Source organism: Suncus etruscus, chromosome 18 (genome assembly GCF_024139225.1).
Source record: "Suncus etruscus isolate mSunEtr1 chromosome 18, mSunEtr1.pri.cur, whole genome shotgun sequence".
Classification (NCBI taxonomy): domain Eukaryota; kingdom Metazoa; phylum Chordata; class Mammalia; order Eulipotyphla; family Soricidae; genus Suncus; species Suncus etruscus.
In genome coordinates this window covers 29,680,373-29,707,764 of record NC_064865.1, presented here as the reverse complement: position 1 = coordinate 29,707,764, position 27,392 = coordinate 29,680,373, and the positions used below count along the sequence as shown (strand labels likewise).

The 27,392-nt window shown below is 37.7% G+C and overlaps 1 protein-coding gene across 1 annotated transcript in view; it reads right to left on the bottom strand.

The window, feature by feature from the left end:
• The window catches only part of DNAH8 (dynein axonemal heavy chain 8), a 406,635-nt gene that overhangs the window by 82,458 nt on the left and 296,785 nt on the right, over nucleotides 1-27,392 (bottom strand). Inside the window, 4 exon segments of the mRNA XM_049765310.1 lie at nucleotides 7,180-7,357; nucleotides 7,359-7,383; nucleotides 9,094-9,212; nucleotides 13,084-13,205. Of these exon segments, the coding sequence (XP_049621267.1) occupies nucleotides 7,180-7,357; nucleotides 7,359-7,383; nucleotides 9,094-9,212; nucleotides 13,084-13,205 (444 nt within the window).

The following is a 27,392-nucleotide window of genomic DNA, read 5'->3' as shown; positions in this document are numbered from 1 at the left end:
TATATTTCACTCTATAAGCTTCCCCATAGGCAGGGGTTTTTAGCCCAAAAGATAAAACCGCAAAATGTACCCTGGTTTAAGAGCAGGGACTTCCTCACTGTTCAGCTAAAATAGAGGAACTAAGTGGGTCCAAATGTTCCAGCAGATAAGGACCCCCCTAACAGGGCTGAAAAGATAGGACAGAAGGCAAGCTTTACACATGGCTGCCCTGGGTTCATTACTCCAAATGGTTCCCTGATCACCATTAGGAATGATCCCCAGCACAGAACCAGGAGCAATTCCTGAGAATAGCCAGAAGTGAAAAAAAAAAACAATAAACATTAATGAAAAAACAGTTTTAATGCAGTTAAGAGTGTTTAATTATGCTAAAGCTTTCTTGTTCATTCAGCCACAGTCTTTGTATATTTAAGACTTCAATTCTTCAATATTATAAATAGTATTGGCTTAAACAACCTTGTAGATAAATCTTAATTTACATTTTAATAAGTTCTTAGGAGAAGTTCATACATAGAGAATGTATAAACTGACAAACCAGTCAGGAGTTTTCATGATATAAAATATATATGTGTGTATATACATACATTGCTGGTGTTTTTAATTTCAAACACTCTTACTTGCAAATGGTTTTATAATTTTATTTATGGTGTTTTGACATACACAATTTTTCAGAGACTAAAATGTTTTCAGAGACTATTTGGTCCCCTTGGTTATGGACTCCAGTAACAACACTCAGAAAACCTGAGCAAACTTGACCATATATTACTGTTCAGTGCATTCTTTTGAGGGGAGTTCCAACTGACGTTCATTTCAGTTTAAAGTTTACTCCCAGTAATTCTCAGCCAACTGGGTCATATATTTAGAAACTGGGCATACATTTAAAGGATGCAGAGCTGCTCAGACTCTGAAGTGCTGGGACCTCCAGGGTCACATTTGGCAAGTGCTCAGCAGCACTCAGGAGTTATTCCTGGCTCTGTACTCAGGAAACCCCCTGAACTGAGGATTCCACTTATGGAAACAAAAAGGGGTTCCCACACCAGCACCAGGAACATAAATTCTACCAGGGAAAGGCCCTACTACCACCAAGGCACTGACTTACTCCAAAAACAATTCTTATATCACCCTGACAACCAGGCAACAGCAATTCGTCTACTTTTAGGGCAGGATTCTCTGCAAATGTTAACCGATGGAAAGATCGAACACAAGACACGACACACCACCCAGTCTTTGACACAGGACCTGTACAGAATCCAGGACCTATAACTACAGAAACCTGACAGTAACAACTATAGCCTGAAGAGATGACCACCCGGGAATGACTAGCAGTGGTCGGGGCAACCTTTTTTGTTTTCAACTGAGCCAAATCTCGCCAAAACCACGATGGAAATTTATTTTGAGAGCCACACAGGGCGCGCACCGACAGAGACTAGGGGGCCCGTCCGGCACACAGCATAAGCCAAATTAAAAGTGGAAAGAGCCCACATGTAGCTCGCGAGCCGCAGGTTGCCCGACCATTGGGACTAGGGGGGTTGGACAACTGAGTATGCCTGGAGCCTTGAGTTGGTGTTATGCCCAAGGTGCTTAGGGGTAAGATCTCCCTGTTTATTTTAGGCCAAAGGTGTTTAGTTCCAATTTCTTCCATATTTTGCTTGTGCTATGCAACGACAATTGCCACACACATACACTTTTTTTTAAAAATGTATTTCCCTGGGGCCGGCGGTGCGCTAAAGGTAAGGTGCCTGCCTTGCCTGCGCTAGCCTTGGTCGGACTTCGGTTCGATCCCCCGGTGTCCCATATGGTCCCCCAAGCCAGGAGCAACTTCTGAGCGCATAGCCAGGAGTAACCCCCTGAGCGTTACCGGGTGTGGCCCAAAAAACCAAAAAAAAAAAAAATGTATTTTCCATCTCTGGAGAGAAAAAATGGGAATACACAAAATCTTCAGCTATTGCAGTAATGACTTTAATAACTGATAACAAGAAGTTTCACAAATATAACTGCTAATGAATTCTCTCCCCCTTTTTCCATATTTTTAGTTCTCTTTCTATTTCTATTAACTTTGCTTTCTGTCATCCCAACACAAATGTATTATGATCAGTTTATGTCAACAATGTGATACATTTTCTTTAAATAAATAATTTTTTTTTTTCTTTTTTTGGTTTTGGGCCACACCCAGTAACGCTCAGGGGGGTTACTCCTGGCTATGTGCTCAGAAGTTGCTCCTGGCTTGGGGGAACCATATGGGGACACCGGGGGATCGAACCGGCGGTCCGTCCAAGTTAGCGCAGGCAAGGCTACCTTACCTTTAGCGCCACCAGCCCGGCCCTAATTAAATTAAATAAAAAAATCGTTCCTAGCAGGCTCAGGTTACCGTATTGGATCCGGGGAAGCAAACCCGGTGTGCGTCATGGGTCGCCATGTGCAAAGCAAATGCCCTACCTACTGTGCTATCTCTTTAATCAACCTCAAACTATTTCAACATTTCAGAATTTTAGATGAAGTAAAATTTGTTTCTTTTCTTCCTCTCCGGTGCTGCTCAGCGTTTACTTTTGGCTCTGCACTCAGGGAACACACCTTGAAGGCTCAGGGGACCATATGGAAATGGAGTATAACATAGACTGAGGTCAGCTAGCCTGCGGTGTTGCAAAGCAAATGCCTTTACAGATGTACGTACCTACTGCTCTTTTGCTCTAAACCTAAAAGTCTTTAAAGTGAACCTACTACCACCAACACAATTCAGTGATTAATCCGTTTTCCGTCCTTCTGATGTGAAGTTGTGATTTATATCATAGTCTAAGCTATTTTATATCCTAGAGTCTAATTTGGTCTTTCATTTGTTTTATTGATCTGTTTATCTACTCAGTAGCAGCTCCCCATAGAATAAATGATTGCCATTTGATAGTTTTAAAAATCTGATGATGCTGTGTCTGCATTATTCTTTCTCCTTTTCAAGCCTTTTTGGCTATTCTTGTTCATTTATTGTTCTGATCGAAGATTCCTCTACTATCCAATTAGAAAAAAATTACAGTGACAATTTCAATTAGGTTTGAATCAACTTATAGATTCATTTAAAAATGATTGACGTCTTTATAATATTGAATCTTGATACTGGAGTGTGAGTTAACTCTCCATTTATTATATCCTACCATTGTGTCTCTACAAAAGTTTTATTGTTTTCTTCTAATAAGTATTTAAAAATATTCCTGTTTTATTTTCATTTCTAGAGTAAATGGGATTTTTAGGTTTTATTTCTAAGAGTGCTCCATTGATTTTTTATTATTATTTATTTTGTGACCATCTGCCTAACTGAAACTTCCCATAAAAGCTAATAGTTTTCAGGTGATTCATTTGTTTATTAGATGATTGCATTGTCTGAGCATAACACAAAATTTCAGTTGTTTCTTCCAATCGTTTTTCTTTTCTTTATGACTTTTGTAATGTGCCCATTCTCCCTTCTGCATCAATACCAACAGCAGCAGCGATATAACATCTTCACCTTGTTTTCAATAGTAATGGGCATGTAGCTATTTGCCAATAAGTGTAATGTTGATGTTTGAAATTTATTATCATATTAATAAAATATCTTCTATATCAACTTTTTAAAAGACAGATACAAGTGTTGAATTTCCATGTGTGTATTTCAATTTGTATTTTCATACTCAAAGCACTTGGGTTACTACTGGCTCTGGGCTCAGAAATCACTAATGACAGACTGGGGAGACTCAGAGGGAATCCTAGGGATTGAAACCTGGCCAGTCACTTGCAAGGCAAACGCCCTACCCACTATACTATCACTCTGGCCCCTTTATTCTTCTTATAGTCACATTCACCAAGCATCCTACATGGCCAAGAAACATTAATACTATTAATTTTTTGCAATGTTATTTATCTTTGGATAAGAAATAAAAATAAATAATAAACAAATAATATTATTTTAATATTAAAATAGTAATGATTATATTAACAGATAGTCATTAAGCATAATTTTAATATGATTATATTAATAATTTAACATTAAAATATATATGAAATATTAATAATATTGATAAAATAATTTAATTTATTTTAATATTTATAAATATATTGATAGACAATAAATAAATCCCTGTACTCAGGGATGATTCCTGGCAGTGCTTAGTAAGGCAAGTACTTTTCCTGCTGTACTATTGCTTTAGGGCCCCTAGTTACTCTGAATTTATTTTCTTGCAGTTTTAGTTAAGATTTCTGGCATCTACATTAAAATTAGAATTAAAGTATGATTTTTCTATCAGCTCTAATCTTCTTTAATGATTTTTCTACTGAGCAATATCCCTAGCTTTGGTGTTTTTAGGTGTATGCTTTTTTATTTTTTATTTTTTTATTTTTTATTTTTTATTTTTTTTATTTTTCTTTATATCAGGATAAATACTATGCCCATAAATAAAGATAAAAGCCGCATCTCCATTCCTATTATTCTGATATAAACTCTAGAGCTAGTTTTAAAGGAATTCATATAGTCATCTCAATCCCAGAGAGTTTGTTGAAGTAAAAACAGAAATATCTCATTTCCTCCATCTTGATTATTTAAAGATTTTTCAACCCTTTCCTTGAAACCTTTTTCTATAAAGTTATGTTTTCCTACAAATTTTAATGAGGTAGTTTTTAATGAGGCCAAATTTTAATGAAGTAGTTATACTTTATTTTCTATAATGTATATCATTCCCCTTGCTAATCAATTTTCTCTATGAATGTTGCCATATTCATTTCCTTATTTCCACCTTTGGATATCTGTACTGTTTGCTTTCATTTGTTTCAAATCTCTTTCCTTGGTGAATCCTCCCTTTCTTAGGATCCAAGTAAGGTTCTCTGTCACATCCATTTCTTTCTATCACTTTGTCTAGACACCCAGTACTTCTGGATAGAGGCCATCTAATCCAAATTACTCTCCACATAGTCTGGTAGGCACCAGACAGAACTTGTGCAAATTTTTTTCCTACAAACATTTATTCAATTTATTTTCATTCCTCAAATAATTGTCAGCAAATATTCATCAAATGAAAAGAAAAGGGATGGAAGAGCAAGATCTTTAAGTGGAATCTGGTAGCCCTGGGAAAGTGTGGGATCCTATCTATTACCTTGGTGCTCTCTTGCCAAGTCTCCAAACTTAGCACCCCACAGTTGTCAAACAAAGCCACTGAATGTCAACATCCAGTACTACTTGGATGTTACTCCAGCTTGGTGTTCTGAAGTCTCTTCCAAATGGTGCTTGAGGGATCATGTGGCTGAAGGTAGAAACCGAGTATTCTACATGCAATGAATTCACTCAGCCCTTTGGGCTATCTCCCAGCAGCAATATTTTGAGGTAACTCTTGACATGAAGACTTTAGTGAAGCACTCTTTTTTATTTCCCGAAACAAATAACCCTTTTTAAGAAAATATCTCCTTCCAACTCTAACTTGGTTCTTGCAATAAGGTGCCACTTTTAAGACTAGAGCAAAATTGACTACTTTATAGTTATTTAATGAGACTCAACCAGGAGCAATCATCAATAAAACCATGGAGCACACTGTATTGGGAATAGTGTTCAGAAAAAAAAAAGAGATTTCTTGAAACCAGATCCAATTCAGAACATAGAATCAAGATGAGAAAAAAGAGGGAGAGAACAGAAAGACTGTGTTGCCATCAACTAATGGCTCACAGTAAGGGACATGTGGTAAATAATCAGATAACTGAATCTATTTAAAATCATTTTATGCTATTAACATAATATATAACAAACTAGATGCGATTTTGTGTCTTAAGTAGGTTACTGATTCATAATGAGTCACTTATGATAGTTATAAAGACATGAATGAATTAACCCAGCAAGCATGTAGTGATAGCTCTTTGAACCTGGAAGTTTCCATTGAGTTATTATCTATGCTCTTTGATTCTCAGATAGAAAGAGCAACTAAACAGCTTTTCTCTAAACAGCCACCCTAGAGGAATATGGCTCAATCCTACCAAGATGTCGTTCTTTGCCATGCTGGTGTTTGACATCTATTTATTTTAGGGGGGGTCACACCTCATGGTGCACTGGGGATTACTCTGACTGTTGAGTTCTCAGTGATTACTTTCAGAAATGCTCAAGGGATGCAGTTTCTAGGGAGATCAAACCAGGACTAATCCAACTACTTGCAAGGAAAGTTCCTAATTTATGTTATTATCTCTTCAGATCCAGGTGTCTGGTGATCTTTTAGTGTCACTAACTCATCACTGCTCTCATAATTAACTACTCAAACTGCTAGAAACTACATAGATACTAGAATACCTCCCCTGAAAAGGACTTTCTTCTAACTGCCCACCAATTCACATGGTAATTTTTATGAGACTTGTTTGGAGTTCTGGCAGGGGAGTGCACTACTTGTATACCCTCGACCAAAGAATGGTCCATCTCTATTCGGGTGAAGGCTGTCCACTTCGACTGAGCATGCAGCTTCAGGAGGGACACACATGGAGCCGGTGAGAAAGAAAGGGGGACACCCCCTTAGCCAGCCAGATCGAGCCGAATCAACCCTGGCGATCAATGGGTGACAGATGTCAAAGCCAGATCGCCCTCACATCCTCACATTGTAATTTTTCATCTTTTTATTTGTTAGATCCTACTCAAAATATCTTTCCATTTGATGCTTTCTCATTTACACCATAGCATTCTAATTCTTACACTCAGGCACATACACATAATTATCTGTTCAGAGTGCCTCAATGATGTGTTCATATACCATCTTTACCAGATGTGTTGCATTTATTCCTGTACTCCCTAAATTTAGCACTGTGTGCAAGAAATGGTAAACAAAAGCATGAATCATTAATTACTAAGCATCACAATAAGGGTATAATTTTTCAGTTTTGACAAAATAGACAACAGTCATTTGACATAGACATAGAAATAAAATTTGTTCCTATACATTCATTCTGTTCACTTTGTTATCCAAGTAGTATGTTCATCTACTTATAACTCAAAAAAATCGTATAAAGGTAGATGAGTAATGTTTCTCTCTTGCACAAAGATATTATATCACACACTCTCATTCTAGGAGATTTGAAAGTAAGGAAAGAGGAATTATCATGCTCTCTCTATCTTGGTTTTATAGTTATATTTCTAAGAAGAAAGTTATGAAGCTATGAAAGGCAAAATATGGAGGTGTTGTTAAATTTCATACATACCCAGCTTCAGTTTCTTGGCTAATGCATCTATTTGAATTGTAGGATCAGATCCCATGGACAGAAAACATATCAGAGGTGTTCGTGTATCACTTTCTTCCCAAGTTTTCTCCAGATTTAAGATAACTGGTTCTGTGTACTTTTCCTCTAAAGAATCTGCAATATACTTTCTTGCTTGAAAAAACAGTACGGTCTGGGCACCAAGACCTAGAAATGAGTAAAAATTAAAGGAGAAAAATAATCAGTGTGTTCATTTTTCATCCCATCTAATTTCTAAGCACATAAAGAACATATAGAAAAAGACAAAATCTTTAATGCTTCTGAATACAGATCTGTGTAAAAGGGATAGCCAGGTTTTAAATTCTTATTCATAGACAATTCATGTGGTCTTGGTACCTGGCAAGGGGTAGGGTAGAGCTAGTTCCATTGACTTTCTGGAAAAGAACTTAGAAGCTAACTGATTTAAATGTCTCATTTTTTGAAGCAGCAGTTACAACGATGGAACTTTAATTATTTTAAATAAGTTAAACAATATCAACGACTATCTTACTATTATTCTTAGTAATTGTTTTGTAAAACTCCAGGTTAAACCATTTAAACTAATATAGCAGTAATTTATATTCTTCTATAAATATTTATTGAGTATACATGTCAGACCCGGTTCTAGGTGCCAGAAAATCCACCAGGGTCCCATGGGCAATGTCCTGAGACAGTTCCAGTATGTGTTAGCCTGAGCTAACATGCTATCCTTTATGAATCTCTGCCCTCTTCAAGGGGAGGATAAATCTGTCAACAGTAGATTGATTATCAATCTTTAAGTTAATATCACTAGTGTAGCCTATGCTGTAGTAGTTTCTTCACCCAGCAATGTGTGAAGAAAACAATGTTATTTGCTGTTTTTAGCTACAAGTTCTATAGACTACTATTTGTTAGTATTTACCCATTCACTTGATAATGATTAGTTTTTAAAGGTAAAAAAGGCATGCCATTCCAAAAAACAATGCATATGACTGATTTCTCTCAGTGAATGACAACAGGAGCTAAAGAGATAGGACAGCAGGTAGAGAAAGCACTTGGTTTGCATGTGGCTGACCTGGATTTGATCCCCAGCAGCCCATCTGGTATCCTGAGTACCACTAGGAGTAATACTTGAACTTTGCTGGGTGTGGCCCCAAACAACAACAAACTATCAAAGCATGACAACATTCAGCACACAACTTTTTCTGAGAAGAGCCTGCTCAGATTATGACATTAGGAAAGATGGAACTGTTGCAAAACAACTCTATATACTTCTGTTATGCCTTTTGTCCTAACTTCACGATTCTACCTTGTTCGTTAATAACATACAAATAGTGCATAATAGGGAGAGAGCAGGAAAGTAAGAAATTTCCAATAAAGGCAGCTTCTTTAAACTGTGAGGTATTAAGAAAACATGAAAAGTGAAGAGAAGGGAATGTTCTTTTTTCACATCAATTTCCAACTTTTGCTTTATTTTAATAGCATCAATATATTTTAATAGTGCACTAGTCTTGTTTTTCTCAGATAAAATTGAATTTCAGTACATAAACTAATTGTGTTGTAACTTTCTGAGAGCTATTTGAGAAGAGAATTCAACAAGAAATGATTCACTCGAAAGAAAATGATAAATGAAATGAGTAATGAAAGCACATTTTTCTCTTTTCTTTTCGCTAAAAGCACTACCATTAATACATTGTCAAAATATACTATTCTCTGGCATTGCACTTCTTTTGGTTTGCTTGACAAGGAATAAAAAATTGTCACCCAAACGGCAATTTTGAAACACATACAATTTTTACAATGACTCCTGGGACTCAGTGAAGAAAACACATTGAGGTAAGATCTGTAATTTGAAAATACGATGAGTTATTTCCTATGTCTGATAATACCTATTCTCACCTGATAAGTAAAAGCTTATGGCAGGTATCTAGTGAATCATTATATCCATCGGGGATAATTTCCTCCTCTGGAGCATCTTTATCAAACCAGATTTTCCATCCCTTCTCGTTACGAGATATCTGAAATAAAAAAGCCAATTAAGAAATGAGAGATAAACCTGAAAATATCAGATTTGGTTCTGAGTCACCTTTGAGGGTCAGTGTTTATAGGCAGATAAATTTTCAGACCAAATCATACAATTTGCATTTTTCTTTAGAATCAATTGCTCAAATAATGTAGATATTACTATTCCCTTTCAGTTTTCCCTTGTTCTTCTACATTATTCACGGAAATTAGGGTCCTGTAGCAATTCCACAGAGTGGTTGGTCAAGAGAAAACTAACTGAAATTTGCAAGCTCTTTTTGGTGCAGGGGCCACAGAAATGCATGGTGATGTATTTGGCTGCATCCCTGGCCTCTGACCACTTAATGACAGTTGTACCCCTCACCACAATCAGGGTCATTCAAAAGGAACTCCAGACATTGTTAGATACCCTTGAGGTATGGCTGAAAGTGGACCCTGGCCAGGAGTCACTGGCATAGACCTCTCTGACATAGACCAAACCTTTAAATGACAAAATAAAATCTGTTATTTTTCTAGGGATCCCCAGAGATTTTCAAGGCCCTCCAAAGGATGATCTCAAATGTCTATTCTTTCAGAAACAAGAAGTAAACTGCAGGTCTTCTGGACATTAAAAAGTGCTCCCCGAAGTCCAAGTACTGTCAACACAAACTACAAAAATGATATACTATGAGCCTTTCACTACCCCTCAGCACTATCAGGCTGGCTGTTAGATTGCATTTGTAAGCACATTTGCAAGCAGAGGGAAATGCTAACAGCATCTAGGAAATAGGACACATACATACAGCAGATGGGAAAGGATCCTATTTCTATCTCTATTATACCACACACAGTGGCTCAGGAGTTACTCTTGGCTCTACACTCAAAAATCTCTCCTGGCTTGGGGGATCATATGGGATGCTGGGAATTGAAGACACGTCCATCCTGGTCAGCTGCATGCCAGGTAAATGCCCTACTGTTGTTCTACCACCCTGGCCCCTATACCTGCCTTTTACTGAGACCAGGAAGCCTAAATAACTGTCAAAAGTCCACACCAGGTGAACTCGTCATTATGTGGGATGTCTAGGGCAGGGTGTGTATATGAGCTGGAGGATAGAGAAAAGGAAAGGTAAGGAAAAGAAAGGAAAGAAAAGGGAGAGCAAGAGAGAAAGAGACAGACACAGAATGAAAGAAAGCAAAAACAGTTGCTCTGTAACTTTGCCAATTTGACTTCCATACTTCTGTATTTTTCCTGTTCTACCCCCTAACACTTTCAAGGCATTGGATAGTTTGGCCTAGATTGGCAAGGCCAGAGCATGACCCCCACTCCTCCTCTCCCCTTCCCTCTTCTCCCTTTCCCTTTCTTTTATTTTTTTTTAACAGGGGTTTGGTGTCATCCAAGTAGTGCTCAGGAGGCCTGGGGTCTCCTCAGGCAACAAGTCCAGCAATTGAATGCAACGATCTGAGAAGCAAAACTGCTAGGGTCTTACAGGGATTACATAGAGACTCGAAACAGTGCTGGAGAGCTTTCAGGGTTTTGCCCAGCAGCAAGGTCACACAGCAGTGCTCAGGGGACCAAGTGGTGCCAGGCAGAGATTAAGCATATGTTCAGACATATTCCTGTCTTGTAAATATATATATACATATATATTATATTATATAATATATATTTTTGTATATATTTGTAATATATTTTTAGCTGCTGAAACTAATTTTATTTCAATTTGAGACACCTAATCAACTGGTAATCTTGTTCCTTCCCCTGGACATGATGAGACACAGGCCTCCCCAGAAAACATCTGCAAGAATTCTGAGAATTTCCTCTCACTTCAGATTCATCCAATGGTGTAAGAGTAGTGGAATAGAAACAACTTATAGTGTCAGGAAAAGAACATGTGGTCAATTACAGAAGTGGCATTTATAGCCTCTAGTCAAGTATTACTTAAACTCTTTGTACCTCGGTTTCTTTATCTATAAAGTGGAATCAAAAACAATTCTCTTATATTTTTATATCTGTTTGTTATGGCAAAGAACTCATTCCACAGTAGCAGGAGTAGCTACCACATTTTCACCACTACTTTTAAACATCAATTGACAGAGACAATAATATCTATCCTTCAGTCAATGGGGATTGAACCTATTAGAAGTGAGAATAGAGTTTGTGTGCTTGGTCTTTCAACGTAGTCTCTGACCTAACCAAGCTACACTGTTTTTAGTTAGGGTTTGGGATTCTCTCCTGTGAATATAACTGAAATGTTAATCTTACCATCGACCATAGATGGAATCCAGGACCTTTATCTAGTTGATTCTTATCCAACCATGGCTAAAGAGGTAAAACATCTGATTGAAATTCTAGAAATAACACTAAACTCAGTCAGTATAACACTCTGATAAAGAGAAGATCAATATAGACTTGGGGGGATGGCACATGGTGTTTAGGGATTACTTCTGGCCCTGGGCTCAGGGGTTACTCAGGTATGACTTGAGGGACCATATGTGGTTATGGGAATATAGTCAGGGTCTGCTGAAATGCAATGTAAATGCCTTAACCACTGTATTATCTTTCACAAGGAGAAAGGAGATACATAGGAGAGCCTTAGGAATTACTTAATGACAGTTACATGAAGCCCCTTCCAATGACCCCATTTTTCAATCCCAAGAAACCACCACTGATGGTTACTAAAGCTGATGCTAGAAACTCATTCATTCTTCAGTTGATGGAAAGACGCAGAACAGACATTCTTCAGGAAAAAAGTATCTATTCTGAGTTGCACAGTTGTTTTCCAGAGAGATGAATCAACCATTCAAAATTAAACCACAGTTTTCATTTTTAGATAATAACAAGAGAGAGATCAGGACCTATTTAATTATCTTCACTATCACATTTCACCATATTTCATCTTCACCATTATAGAGATATATATTAAAGATATATATTTTAAGAAATCAAAATTTTTCATCTTCTTAATTAACCTCAAATTCAACTTTGCACAAATTTTTTTAACATAGGCAGACATTAAAATGTAAAAACAGCAACAAATTCAAATCAAAGAGCACCCCCATTTTGCAGCAACTTCAGACAACTTTTGTGATCTAGGTCCACACAGGGGGAAGGGGGCCCCCTGCACATACATACATAACTATCTTCTGAGTCTTCATCAGAATCTCCCCTAAAAAAAATAAACAGTTCTTGCCAGGGACACCATCTTCAAGGAACAGCCACAGGAATCCATCACTCAATAAAACTTTCCAAGAGTGTTTAGTTCACAAATCATTTGGAGGGGCTGATCCTAAACAGTGATCAGTGTCTCAGTCCTGCAATCATATGGCTAGTCAGTGCTAGGCTCTGAGAAGGTGGTGCTGCTTTTGACCTACTGTTCCTGGGGATCACCTAGATCACCCCAGTGGTGCTTGGGACCTTCAGGGTCATACCTGGCAATGTTTAAGAAGCCATAGAATCCAAGCGATCAAACCTAGGTTGAGGACATTATCTGGTACAGTTTCCCACACTAACTGGTTTGAATTTTCATCCAGACTTTAGTTACCTGTAAATTCACCGCCCCCCCCCCCCCCCCCGTGAATGAGTCTGAATCAGGGTTGTATATGAAATAATCCAAACCAGGCTGAGGGTAAAATACAAATAGTCTGGCAGTCTTCTACCTCATATGAAAAGCAAGTTGCCTTCCAGAACTGTCATATTTACTAAATACAGAGATCCCCCCTAGGTGGGGGAGTAAGGCCAGAATAAGAGCAGATACCACAGGCCTGTCCCATCCAAGTTCACATAAAAGATGATCTTTGTTTTGGATGAAACCAAGTTGTAAACAAATATACAAAGAAATCAGGGATGATCTTTGTTTTGGGTAAAACAAGGTATAATCTAACAGTTACCTGGTTCATAATTTCTGCAAACTGTGGGAGTTTACTCAACTCTACAAGATTCAGCCATGTCATATCAAGGATCCAGCGAAAAGGTTTGGGAGGACAAGCTTTCAGATCCAGGGCTGCTCCCCCTGTGGAAAGATGTCAGCATGAATCAGGTCAGTCTGGCTTCATTTCCAGGAATTTATTTTCCAATAATAAAAATGAGATAAGCATATTACGGGAAAAATTGGGAGTATTGGAAACTAATCACATTACAGAAAATGTGGTTATCTTTTTGGGTAATATTTCCTTCATGTCTAAGAGTTCTATTTGCTTAAACTATCTCAGAAATTACTTGGAGTAGCTCCTTTTATTTTTAGTCCCACCAGGAATTTTCTTCAAATGGCCTTTCTGTTTATTTTACTTTTATTTATTTTATTTTTCTGTTATTTTTTTTAACAATCTAAAATGCACAATTTGTAATTATCTAGGTTAACCTTCTTAGAGGCAAAGGAGATGAAAAAGACTGAAGCCCAAGCTTTGCATGCAGGAGATCTGGGTTTGACTCCTACCATTCGCTGCATGGTCCTCAGTTACTGCCAGGAGTAATGCCCCAAACTTCTTAATAATCACCCCTCTAGGAAGTCTATATTCAAAAATAATTTTACTACACAAATAAAGATGGATAATTTGAGGGTGGAATTAAAAAGGGTGGGTTATAATATCCTTTTCAAGGGATAGCTATGATTCCAATTATATTTTATTTATTCAACAAATATATATTAAGCTCCCATCTCGGTTCCAGAAATGGGAAATAAAGAAAAGAACACTGAACAAGTCCTCTGCTTTTACAGAGGCAAGTACAGAACTCAAGTTGTGGAACTGGTTGTATTTTGAAATAAATCACAAGTTAAATGAGCATACCTAGTGTGATGATCCTCAAGGAAAACCTGCAATTACACCCAGTGTTCAAATGTTCTCTGGTGCCTATTATATTATAAATCTATCTTTACTGTTGTTTAACTCGGGTGGAAATCAAAGAGTGATTTTGAACTGTTAGATCATACAACAATTCTGAAAATGTACCAAATGAAATCTTGAAGTCATTTAGTTGGTAAGTGACTAAGAAGCCATATTACATCTTAACTTCTGAACCAAAAAGGGGACATGTGTGCCATTCTCCCCTCAAGCATCTTCTTGAGAAGATGAAAAACCAGATGGAGTACTCCTCTTATGTAAATTCCTTTGTCCTCCCCAATGGGTCATCATATCTGAGCGCCCTACCCTAATACAGTAAGTACAATCATCACAATTTCTGTCCTGGGTTCCAGATACAGGGGCAGCTGCCACTATACAGAAGAATGGGCTCTCTGCCTCTCCAGCAGAGATATACTCCCTTCTTATTGTTTTAAAGGCATGTTTTCAAATAACCACAAACATTAAAGACATCTGGAAAAGATAGTTAAGCTACAGTGATTCCCTTCCACATCCCCTCTTCCACACACATACTACTGTCCATGTCAACAAACCCAGAACAATCCTCATCCAATTTATCCCCCAATTGTCCTGACTGCCCGTTGTTAGCTGCATAAACATAGGCAAAGAACTCTGTCTCTCTGTTATTTCTATCAAATGAGTGAATTAACAGATTCTATCATATTGGTTGCCATGAAAATAAAACAAATTAATATGTAGGAAGTTTAGGATAATCTTGACTCGTAAGAATAAGAATTATACAATCATCTGTTATTTTGATTTTAATTGTTTCTGTCAGTTTGTTCCTCTGTTTGTTTTGTTTGTTCTTGCTTCTCTCTGTTTGGAAGACTCAAGTCCAATCTAGTCTATGGCAAGATGTGGCACTTGCCTTGCACATGGCCAACTCAACTTCAGTCCCTAGCACTCCATGTGGTTCTCATAGCTCCGCCAGGGATGATCTCTGAGCATAGAGCTAGAAGTAAGCCAGGTATGCCCACCCCTGAAAATATTTTTAAAAATTAAAAATAAATAAAAATTCACAGAAAGTAGAAATTGACACCCAAAGATAATAATTAGCTGTGGAGATAACAAATATTGTTCCTATGAAAAACAAATCTCTTCCTCCTTATTATATTCAAAATAAAATAGATAATCTAAAGATGATATTTGTTAACTTTGTGGGAAAAAAATTAAAAAATTTTGCACCATCCTTTAAAAATTGTTCAAATTATATAGGTTCAAAACAAGCAAAAACAATAAATGAGTTGTTTTCCTTTAAACACTTCTCTTAGGGCTGAGCTGTAAGACATTGTCAATCAAGTTATTATTCAGGGTCAACTTACTCTTTCTAAAGCACTGTTCTGTTTGTTACTTCTTTGCTCATAACATCCAGTGGATCCCTCTCTAATGCCAACTAAATTAAATACAAACTCCTTACAATGGTTAGCCAGGCCCTGTACAATCTAGTCCTCCTCAACTTTCTAATTTCATGTAGGGTAACACAATATAGATGAGCGGCTTTCTTTTATCTCTTTATAACAAAAACATGTACTCCTAACAAATCCACTCCCTACAGTGTCAGTCACCTCTAACTTGTACGCCTGTTCTCCAAAACCTCACTCTCCTCTAAGCAGTGTCTGTAGTGTTAGCTGAGTTTGCTGTGCAGGGAGAGGTGAGGTGGGATGCAATCATATCTGGATAAAATATGACTCCCCTGGATTGACTCCCCAGATGGGAGTCTTCTAATGTGTCCCCTGAGCTCTGACAGACCCTGCAAGGAATGCAGGCTACATAGAGGTCTTTTTTCTCCAGTGTCAAAGTTCCCCTACTTGAAGCTTCTTAGTTTGAGTTTCAGTATTTGCTATTCATTTGCCTTCTCAATATTTTCAGACCAACACTCAGTTTGTCAATCTTCAAATCTATCTAACCAGCCAGCTTCCCCAAGGCTGAGCCACTTTCTACACTTTCTACAGATGTGGCCCTTCAGCTTTTCTCTGAAGGTTTCTCTAGAATTTCCTTCTAGCCAACTCAGTCTGCCACATGAAACAGAAAAGACACAGATATGTTTGTATCTCTTCTTTCCTTTTGCCTTTGATTCCTTCACCTACTTTAACTCTTAATGAACCAAACAATCCTGTTTTCTACTTTGTTATTCTAATTACTTGCTTCCAATGGTCTCATTAATAGGACTCAGGAGCAAAGACAAACATGCTCCTCACTCCATTTGCATTGGAGAGAGACTTTGCTAAGATTGCTACCTGCTTCCAATGTCTTCTCCTTCCAATTGCCCAGTATCCTCCAGTGCTTCCAACTCTTCCAGATAGTATTTCACTCAACCCACTATGGTCTCTTGTACATAGAGATGTCAGGCAATCACTGAGATCACAGAGCAAGTCAGTGACACAGCCTGGTTTGGATCCCAGCTTTTAGAGTAGCACACACACTCCACAAGCTGAGAATAAATAGGAACCAGAAAACATATCCCAATTTTCTTAGAAATACAAGACATAAAACATGTTTGTAAAGGAGACAATTAAGTTTCAAGTCACTTGCAAAGTTTCGACAATTCTAATCTAATCATGAATTTGAGAAAAATTCTAAGGCAGAGAAATTCAACCTATAGAGTAAAAGGAAGTACTAGTTTTCTGCCTCCTTATTATAAATAAGATTATGAGGATAAAGAATGTTGTGTCGATTTGGGGACTTCTCCTGGCATCCCCTGACGGCTTGCCTCGGCTGAGGCGTGTCTCCTGAGGCGTGTGTTTTCTGTTGGAGTTGTGGATTGTGGACATTTGGGGACTTCTCCTGGCATCCCCTGACGGCTTGCCTCGGCTGAGGTGAGTGTTTGGGGGCCGGAGTTGCGGATCAGGCTGACTGCTGGACCCCTAGGCCCGGCAGACATTTTGGGACCTCCCCCAGCCTGCATCAACCTGGGAACTTTGACCTCCTTCAGCATTAATCTCTTCAAGGCGTGTCTCCTGAGGCGTGTGTTTTCTGTTGGAGTTGTGGATTGTGGACATTTGGGGACTTCTCCTGGCATCCCCTGACGGCTTGCCTCGGCTGAGGTGAGTGTTTGGGGGCCGGAGCGCGGCCGCTCCACTGCGCTTTGCGGCCGCGCACTCCACCTAGCCAATGAGTACCACCGCAACATGTAGAAAAACCCACAGCGTAAGCGTGACAATGGGGAGACTACGCAGACCAACTTCAACCATAGAGAATGAAGATGGAAACTCTGATGACCCAACAATGACCAACTACCTAAGCAGTCTTTCAGAAATGGAGTTTAGAGACGAAATATGGAGGTTGCTAACAGATATCAAAGAAAGTATAAATCAGAACACTAATAAAAATCAAGAGAATATGAAGATAGAAATCAGAAAACTCCAAACTGAAATATCAGATCAGATAACAGGTCTGAAAAACTCAGTAGACGAATTGAAGAACATAATGGATGAGCTTTCCAACAGGTTAATAGCAGCTGAGGATAGAATTAGTGCTTTAGAAGACGAGATGCATAACAACTTTACACAGCAGAAGAGATTGGAAAAAAGCCTCAAATCAAATGATCAGACAATGGAAAATTTACTCAAAGAATATGAGAAGATGAAAATAGAAGTCTTTGATAAGCTCAACAGAAACAACTTTAGAATCATTGGAGTTCCAGAGACCCAAGAAGAAAATCTTCAGGAAGAATCAATGGTTAAGAACATCATCACAGAGAAACTACCAGAGTTAAAGAAAACATGTGACCAAATCCTGCATGCCCGAAGAGTACCAGCTAACAAAGACCCCAGTAGAAACACCCCAAGACACATCATAGTCACCATGATGAAACCCACCGATAGAGATAGAATACTGCAAGCAGCAAGATCGAAAAGGGAAATTACATTCCAGGGAGCATCCTTGAAATTTACAGCAGACCTGTCACCAGAAACACTCAAGGCCAGAAGGCAGTGGTGGGATGTAGTGGCAAAACTCAATGAAATAAATGCTTCACCAAGAATATTGCACCCAGCAAAACTAAGTTTCAGGTTTGACGGATGTATACACGGCTTCACAGATAAACAACAGCTCAAAATCTTTGCAGACTCAAAACCAGCCTTAAAAGAAAAACTGAAAGATCTACTCTAAAAACAAGACAGAACAAAAAACACACCAAACTTCTACACAAAGATGGCAATAAATCCCATGACAATTATTTCTCTCAATGTCAATGGACTAAATGCACCAGTTAAGAGGCACAGAGTGGCGAAATGGATCAAAAAACTGAAGCCAACCTTCTGCTGTCTACAAGAAACACACCTGAATAGTCAGAATAAACATAGACTCAAAATCAAAGGCTGGAGGAAAATCATTCAAGCAAACAACACCCTTAAAAAAGCGGGGGTGGCCATACTAATATCAGATGACACAAACTTTATACTCAGAAAAGTTGTAAGGGACAAAGATGGATATTATGTACTAATCAAGGGATTTGTACAGCAAGAAGAAATCACTCTCCTAAACATATACGCACCGAATGAGGATCCAGCAAAGTATTTAATACAATTGTTGACAAATCTGAAGAAGGATATCAATAATAACACAATAATTGTGGGAGACCTCAACACAGGCTTGTCAACACTTGATAGGTCAACCAAATGGAAACCCAACAAAAATATACTAGACCTGCAAAGAGAAATGGATGAAAGAGGCCTAGTGGATATATATTGGGCACTCTATCCTCAGAAACCTGGATACACATTCTTTTCCAATGTACATGGATCATTCTCCAGGATAGATCACGTGCTGGCACATAAAACATACCTCCATAAAATAAAAAAGATAGACATTTTGCAGGCTGCCTTTGCTGACCACAAGGCTCTGAAGTTAGATGTGAACTGCAAAGGGACACAGAAGAAAAAATTTAACACCTGGAAGTTAAGCAGCCTCATACTCAATAACCAGTGGGTCCGAGATGAAATCAAGGAGGAAATCAAAAGGTTCCTGGAAACAAATGACAATAAAGACACAAACTATCAGAACTTATGGGACACAGCAAAAGCAGTACTGAGAGGAAAATTTATAGCTTTGCAAGCACACATCAGGAAGGAAGAAGGAGCTTACTGAGTAGCTTAATGACACAGCTAATAGAACTAGAAAGTGCTCAACAAAAGGACCCAAAAATAGGGAGACAGAAGGAAATAACAAAGCTGAGAGCAGAAATCAACGAAGTGGAAACCCAAAAAAAACAATCCGAAAGATCAACGAAAGCAGAAGTTGGTTCTTTGAAAAAATAAACAAGATTGATAGACCATTGGCAAAACTCACAAAGCAAAAGAAAGAGAGAAACTTGATAACGCGTATTAGAAATGAAAAGGGGGAGATCACTACAGATACTGCAGAGATTCAAAGGGTATTCAGAGAATACTTTGAGAAACTCTATGCCACTAAATATGAGAACCTGGAAGAAATGGATAAATTTCTGAACTCATATAACCTTCCACGGTTGAATAAAGAAGAGGTAGCATATCTAAACACCCCCATCACTATTGAGGAAATTAAAACTGTAATCAAAAATTTACCCAAAAACAAAAGCCCAGGCCCTGATGGATTCACGAATGAATTCTTTCAGACCTTTCAAGAGGAACTACTACCAATTCTGGCCAGGCTCTTTTATGAAATCGAAAAAACAGGAATACTTCCAAATAGCTTTTATGAAGCCAACATCACCTTAATACCAAAACCTGATACAGATGCTGCCAAAAAAGAAAATTACAGACCAATATCCCTGATGAACACAGATGCAAAGATCCTCAACAAAATCCTGGCGAACAGGATCCAGTGCCTCATCAAGAAGATCATTCACTTTGATCAAGTAGGTTTCATCCCAGGAATGCAAGGATGGTTTAACATCCGTAAATCTATCAATATAATACACAACATAAACAACAACAAAAATAAAAATCACATGGTCATATCAATAGATGCAGAAAAAGCATTTGATAAGGTTCAACACCCATTCTTGATGAAAACTCTCAGCAAGATAGGAATAAAAGGAACCTTTCTCAATATAGTCAAAGCCATCTACCAGAAGCCAGTGGCAAATATTATCCTCAATGGAGAAAAACTAAAATCCTTTCCTCTAAATTCTGGTACAAGACAAGGCTGTCCTCTCTCACCACTCCTATTCAACATAGCACTGGAAGTACTTGCTATAGCGATTAGGCAAGAAAAAGATATCAAGGGAATCCAGATAGGAAAGGAAGAAGTCAAGCTCTCACTGTTTGCAGATGACATGATACTCTACTTAGAAAACCCTAAAGACTCTACCAAAAAGCTTCTAGAAATAATAGATTTGTATAGCAAAGTGGCAGGATACAAAATTAACACACAAAAATCAATGGCCTTTTTATACACTAATAATGATAGGGAAGAAATGGACATTAAGAGAACAATCCCATTCACATTAGTTCCACACAAACTCAAATATCTTGGAGTCAACCTGACTAAAGATGTGAAGGATCTATACAAAGAAAACTACAAAACACTGCTCCAAGAAATAAGAGAGGACACGCGGAAATGGAAACACATACCATGCTCATGGATTGGCAGGATCAACATCATTAAAATGGCAATACTTCCAAAAGCATTGTACAGATTTAACGCGATTCCTCTAAAGATACCCATGACATTTTTCAAAGAAGTGGATCAAATACTTCTGAAATTCATCTGGAACAACAAACAACCTCGAATAGCTAAAGCACTCCTTGGGAAAAGGAATATGGGAGGCATTACTTTCCCCAATTTTAAGTTGTATTACAAAGCAACAGTTATAAAAACAGCATGGTATTGGAATAAAAACAGACCCTCAGATCAGTGGAATAGGCTTGAGTACTCAGAGAAGGTTCCTCAGACATATAACCACCTTGTTTTTGATAAAGGAGCAAGAAATCCTAATGGAGCAGGGAAAGCCTATTCAACAAGTGGTGTTGGCACAACTGGTTAGCCACTTGCAAAAAAGCGAACTCAGACCCATAGCTAACACCATGTACAAAGGTAAAATCCAAATGGATTAAAGACCTTGATATCAGAACTGAAACTATAAGGTATATAGAACAACATGTAGGTGAAACACTCCAGGACATTGAGACTAAAGGCATCTTTAAGGAGGAGACGGCACTTTCCAAGCAAGTGGAAGCAGAGATAAACAGATGGGACTATATTAAGCTGAAAAGCTTCTGCATCTCAAAGGAAATAGTGCCCAGAATACAAAGGCCACCCACTGAGTGGGAGAAATTATTCACCCAATACACATCAGATAAAGGGCTAATATCCAAAATTTACAAGGTACTGACAGAACTATACAAGAAAAAAACAACTAACCCCATCAAAAAATGGGGAGAAGAAATGAACAGACACTTTGAAAAAGAAGAAAGGCAAATGGCCAAAAGGCACATGAAAAGATGTTCAACATCACTAATCGTCAGGGAGATGCAAATCAAAACTACTATGAGGTACCACCTCACGCCACTGAGATTGGCACACATCACAAAAAAGGAAAACAAGCAGTGCTGGCGGGGATGTGGAGAGAAAGGAACTCTTTTTCACTGCTGGTGGGAATGCCGTCTAGTACAACCTTTATGGAAAGCGATATGGAGATTCCTTCACAAACTGGAAATTGAGCTTCCATACGATCCAGCTATACCACTCCTAGGAATATACCCAAGAAACACAAAAATACAATACAAAAATCCCTTCCTTACTCCTATATTCATTGCAGCGCTATTTACAATAGCCAGACTCTGGAAACAACCAAGATGCCCTTCAACAGATGAGTGGCTGAAGAAACTGCGGTACATATACACAATGGAATACTATGCAGCCATCAGGAGAGATGAAGTCATGAAATTTTCCAATACATGGATGTACATGGAATCTCTAATGCTGAGTGAAGTAAGTCAGAGGGAGAGAGAAAGACGCAGAATGGTTTCACTCATCTATGGGCTTTAAGAAAAATGAAGGACATTTTTAACAGTATCTCAGAGACAAGAGAGATGAGGGCTGGTAGGTGCAGCTCAGGACATGCAGCTCATCACATAGAGTGATGAGTGCAGTTGCAGAGATGACTACACTGAAAACTATCATAAAATGTGAATGAATGAGGGAAGTAGAAAGCCTGTCTCGAGTACAGGTGTAGGGGGGTAGGGAGGAGGGAGATCTGGGAAATTGGTGGTGGGAATGTTGCACCGGTGAAGGGGGGTGCTCTTTACATGACTGTAATCATACAACTATAATCATGTTTGTAATCACGGTGTTTAAATAAAGATAAAAAAATAAATAAAGAAAGGAAAAAAAACAATATTAGTTATTAACAAAAATAATATTTTTATAAGAACCTAACATCAACTAAGACAGCTTGGATTCTACATTATATACTGACACTTCCTATGGGTAGTTATTTCTATTTAATATTCCTCATGATGTTATTTTTATTATGTTTAATATCTGCTGACTAAATAAATATTTTACTAAATGAAAAAAAAAAAGAATGTTGTGTCATATGACCTGTGGTATAAATTTGAAAAGACTGTACATTTTCCTCCTTTTTTATCCCTTTCATTCCATTGCTTTGGTTGCTAGTTCTGTGTCTCATATTTGTTGTCTGATTTTTTTTCTATATTATCTAATGTTTCCTTTCTAAGTGTCTTTTGGGCATACAAAATTAAGTACATTCATTTGAAAATATTCAATCTGCTCTTTTTCCAAGCACATGGGGGGTTCTACTTCATCTCATTTTTCAAAATAAAACAGGGCCACCGTACCTTGCTTGGGCTAATTAACTATAAGCATATGTCCCTTATGGGGTAACTTGTAAGAGCCAACATATATTTGGCACATCTCCATTCCTCTGCCACAGTAATTTTGTAAGCAATTTGTAAGCAGTAGATCTTACAAATCCTATTTATCAGTTCCTCTCTGACGCTCAAATTAGCTCCTCTTCCAACTGACCAGACCAGAACTCCTGGCACAAAATGGACAGCTCTAATACATGTCTTAACATCTCTTGGTACTTGTATCCAGTCTGTCAAAAATCACATTTCTGCCATCTTTCCTTCTTTATATTTCCATTGTCTTTAGACAATTGAGACTGGATTTTTGTAGTTGCAATTGTCATAACAGACTTTTCTAAACTTCTTGTCTTTAATCTAAATGTCTGCTAGATTAATCTAGCCAAAAGATGATACAAGGCCCTTTAAGACCATATCATCATCTTACATAGCTCCTTATATGGGGGTCTGTGTATATATTTTAAATATGATAAAGAAAATCTTTCCTCTAGGAACAAAAACACCAATATACATGTGTTTTCTAAGGTTTCCCAGTAGCATACAATGCTTTCTTAATTCTACCTATCCTTCAAGTCCAATGCCACTTTCTTCTTTGGAGGAAGATGGAAAGTCAGTACATGGTTAAACCGAATGTGGAGAAAGGGACTCTCATTAACTGCAGTGGGAATGTTGCCTGCCCATCTTGTTAAAATCAATATGGACTTCCATCAAAAAACTAGAAATGAGCTTTTATTCAACTCAGCAACCCAGCCCCTAGGGGTTCGAAAACACAATGTAGAAAAGGCACCTGTACTCCTATGTTCATTATGCCACTAGTCACAATAGCCAGAATTTGGAAACAATCCAAATGCCTAAGAACAGAAGAGTGAACAAAGAAACTGTGGTACATCTACACAATGAAATACCGTGCATCTGTTAGGAAAAATGAAGTCATGAAATTTGCTTATACATGGATAGTCATGGATAATATCATGCTGAGTAAAATGAGCCAGAGGGAGAGGGACAGACAGAATGATGGCACTCAGCTGAGTGATGTGGAAAAATACCCCATAGAATGAGATTAATGCCCAAAGACACAAAAATGCCATGGGGAAAATGCAATTAAGTCAGAGAAAGGATCATTATAACAATAATAGATGAAAATTATCAATCTCGAGAAGAATTGGAAATTAAAAGTAAAAAATATGCATGATATCCTTTTAGTAACTGTATTGCAAGATATGGTGCCTAAAAGGATAAGAAGGGGAAGAGAAAGAGAAATAGAGAAAGGGACCAGCTGAGGGTGGAGGAGAGACAATGGGAGGGTAACGGGAAATTGGTGTTGGGAAATGAACACTGGTTCATGGATAGGTGTTGAAACATCGTGTGATCAAAGCTCAACTATCAAGAACTTTTTAACTCTGTATCACAGTGCTTTAATTAAAAAAATAAAATTTAAAAAAGAGAGAATGGTACATATACACAATGGAATATTATGCAGCTGTTAGGAAAATAAGTCACAAAATTTGCTTACATATGGATAGATATAGAAAATATTCTGTGGGAAATTAGTCAGACACAGAAAGAATTATTTCATTCAGCTGAGTGATATTTTAAAACAAAACCATAGTATGAGAATAATATGGGGATAATCAAAATACAGTAGAAATTATGCGGGGAAAAGTATAAGACAGAGAAAGGTCCACTATGACAATAATAATTAAAAGTGATCACTCTGGACAAAACTGAGAATTGTAAGAAAGTAAAGTTCTGTGCATGATACCCCTTCAATGACAGTATTGTAAACTACAGTGACCAAAAGGGATAAAGATGAGGTTGGAGTGATAGCACAGCAGTAGGGCATTTGCCTTGCACATGGCCTACCCAGAATGGACCTGGGTTTAATTTCCAGCATCCTATAAGGTTTCCCAAGCCTGCTTGAAGCAATTTCTGAGCACAGAGTTAGGAGTAGCCCCTGAGTACTGCAGGGAGTGACCCACCCACCCTCAAAAAGAGATAAAGAGGGAAAAAGAGAAAAAATTGTCTGTCATAGAGGCAGGATGGTGATGGAGTGGTGGGAAGAGGCAGGGTAAATGGGCAAATTGGTGGTGGTTTCGAAATGAACACTGGTGTTGGAACAGTGGATGACCAAAAATTCAACTATCAACAACTTTTTAATCCTGTATATCATAGTGATTTAAAAATTTTTCAAAAGAAACATGTGCTAAAACTAAAATATGGGGTTTGTTTTAAATTTGATAAAGATTTAAATTTTAAATCTGATAAAGAAAATCCTTCCTCTGGGAACAAAAACACAAAAATAACTGAATGGGGTAAATATTCACAATCAATACATCAATCAGATAAAGGCTTGATATTCAGTATATATAAAGTACTCACAAAGATAAACAAAACCAAATTCAAAAACCCTATCAAAAATGGAAGAGAAAATAAACAGACAGTTCTCAGAGAAAGACAAGAAGATCTCTAATAGGCACTGACAATTTCTTGACATCATTTATAAGTAAGGAAATCCAAATCAGGAAAAAGATATCTTCTCCCATATCAAAAATGGTAGGAACAAGCTGTGCTGGTGAGGATGTGGTGCAAAGAAACTCTCACCCTTGATGGTGGGAATATTGTCTGGTTCAACCTCAATGAAAAATAGTATGGAGAGTTTTCAGTATATTTAGAATTGAGCTGCCATATAACCCAACAATTCCAATTTGGGGATTCTATTTTCAGGACTTAAAAACCTTCATTCAAAAGTATGCATGCATACTATTATTCTTACACTTAGTATAATAGCTAAATATGGTATCAATCTAGGTGTCCAATACAGTGAATGGATTATGAAGATATGGTACATATACACAATGGAATACCATGCAGGCGCAAAGAACAATAAAATCATGCAATTTTCTGTAACCTGATTGGAACTGGAAGATAACATGTTATGTGAAGTAAGCCAAGAGAAGAAAGACAAAAACAAGATGATCTCTTTTCTGGATGAGGAAATGTAATGTAGTAAAGGGCAGGGAATGTCTAGATCACCCTCAACATCAGAGTTTAGGGAGGAGGACAAAAAATATCATATGGGAAAAAGAAGATAAGATAAGAAAGATTTGGGAACAGGGGTCAGCGACTGATTGTATTGGTGATGTGGGAGAGTGGTATAAGCCAGCGATGTCAAACCTATGGCACACGTGCCAGCTGTGGCACGCAAAGGCCTTGCAGCTGGCACGCAGGAAGGTCAGCAATTAAGATATGTGGTGCAATAGGAGGTAAGTGTGCCAGTGTCTGCTTTGCAGTTCACCTGCAACAGGGCCGGACTGCCCATTGGGAGGACCAGTCATTGTCCCAGTAAGCCGCGGCCCATCCTCTTGTGCTGGCTGCATGCATACAACAACAAAAATCACAGTAATTTTTTTAGAGTATGCCCATTGCATATGTTTACATAAAGCAGTGTTTTTAATTTGCAGTTAAGCCTAAATTAAATAAGTTAAATAACTTTCTAAATTATTTAAATATTATTTAAAGATGTTATTTAAAAAAAGGGACTTTACATCGGCCTGTTGTATTCCAATCTGAAATTTCCAATAAAAATGGTTGGTTTAATTGAAAGTTCTTTTGTTTTCTTAATATCATATTATTAGAAATTTAACTATTTTCAAATTTGATTATAAATTTTACAATAAAACATGTATAGACTCTTTGGGAATACACACCAACACAGTTAACAGTTTTAAAAAGTTTATTTTTACTCTGGATACATTTGACATGTTATGTAAATAATACATTTAAAATATATTGTGTAACTGAATCAAATTCTTCCTAAATACATTAAATTGAATGAAATCATTAAAACATTATAAATTGCCAATAAATTGAAATGAAAACCAAAGGATTGTGAATCAAATTGATTTTCTGACAATACAAAGATTCCAACCTTTAAAAATGATTTTTACATAGTTCAGGCAACTTTATAAAGAGTTTTTAGATACTAAATCTTGTTATTAAGGTTTAATTGATGTGCTGGCACTTTGAGGAAATTCTTTGGTTTTGTGCGGCAGTTTGAGCACTCAGGCTCAAAAAGGTTAGCCATCGCTGGTATAAGCACTGACTTAAAGCACTGACTCAACAACAGTGGAAACAGGAAATCTAAACTGCAACCATCCAACTTTGCAATATGCCTACCAAGGTGCCAAGCAGGGACTGAGGGTTTCGGGATGATGGTGTATGGGAGCACTAGTGATGGGAGTTGACATTGGTGTAATTTTGTTGAAATAGTATATTTATAAAACTCAGATATCAATAATTTTATAAACCATGATTTTTAGGGGCCGGAGAGAGAGCATGGAGGTAAGGCGTTTGCCTTTCATGCAGAAGGTCATTGGTTCGAATTCCGGCATCCTATATGGTCCCCCAAGCCTGCCGGGAGCGATTTCTGAGCGTAAAGCCAGGAGTAACCCCTGAGCGCTACCGGGTGTGACCCAACACCCCCCCCTCCCGCAAAAAAAAATCCCAACATAATTTTTAATTAAATTAAAT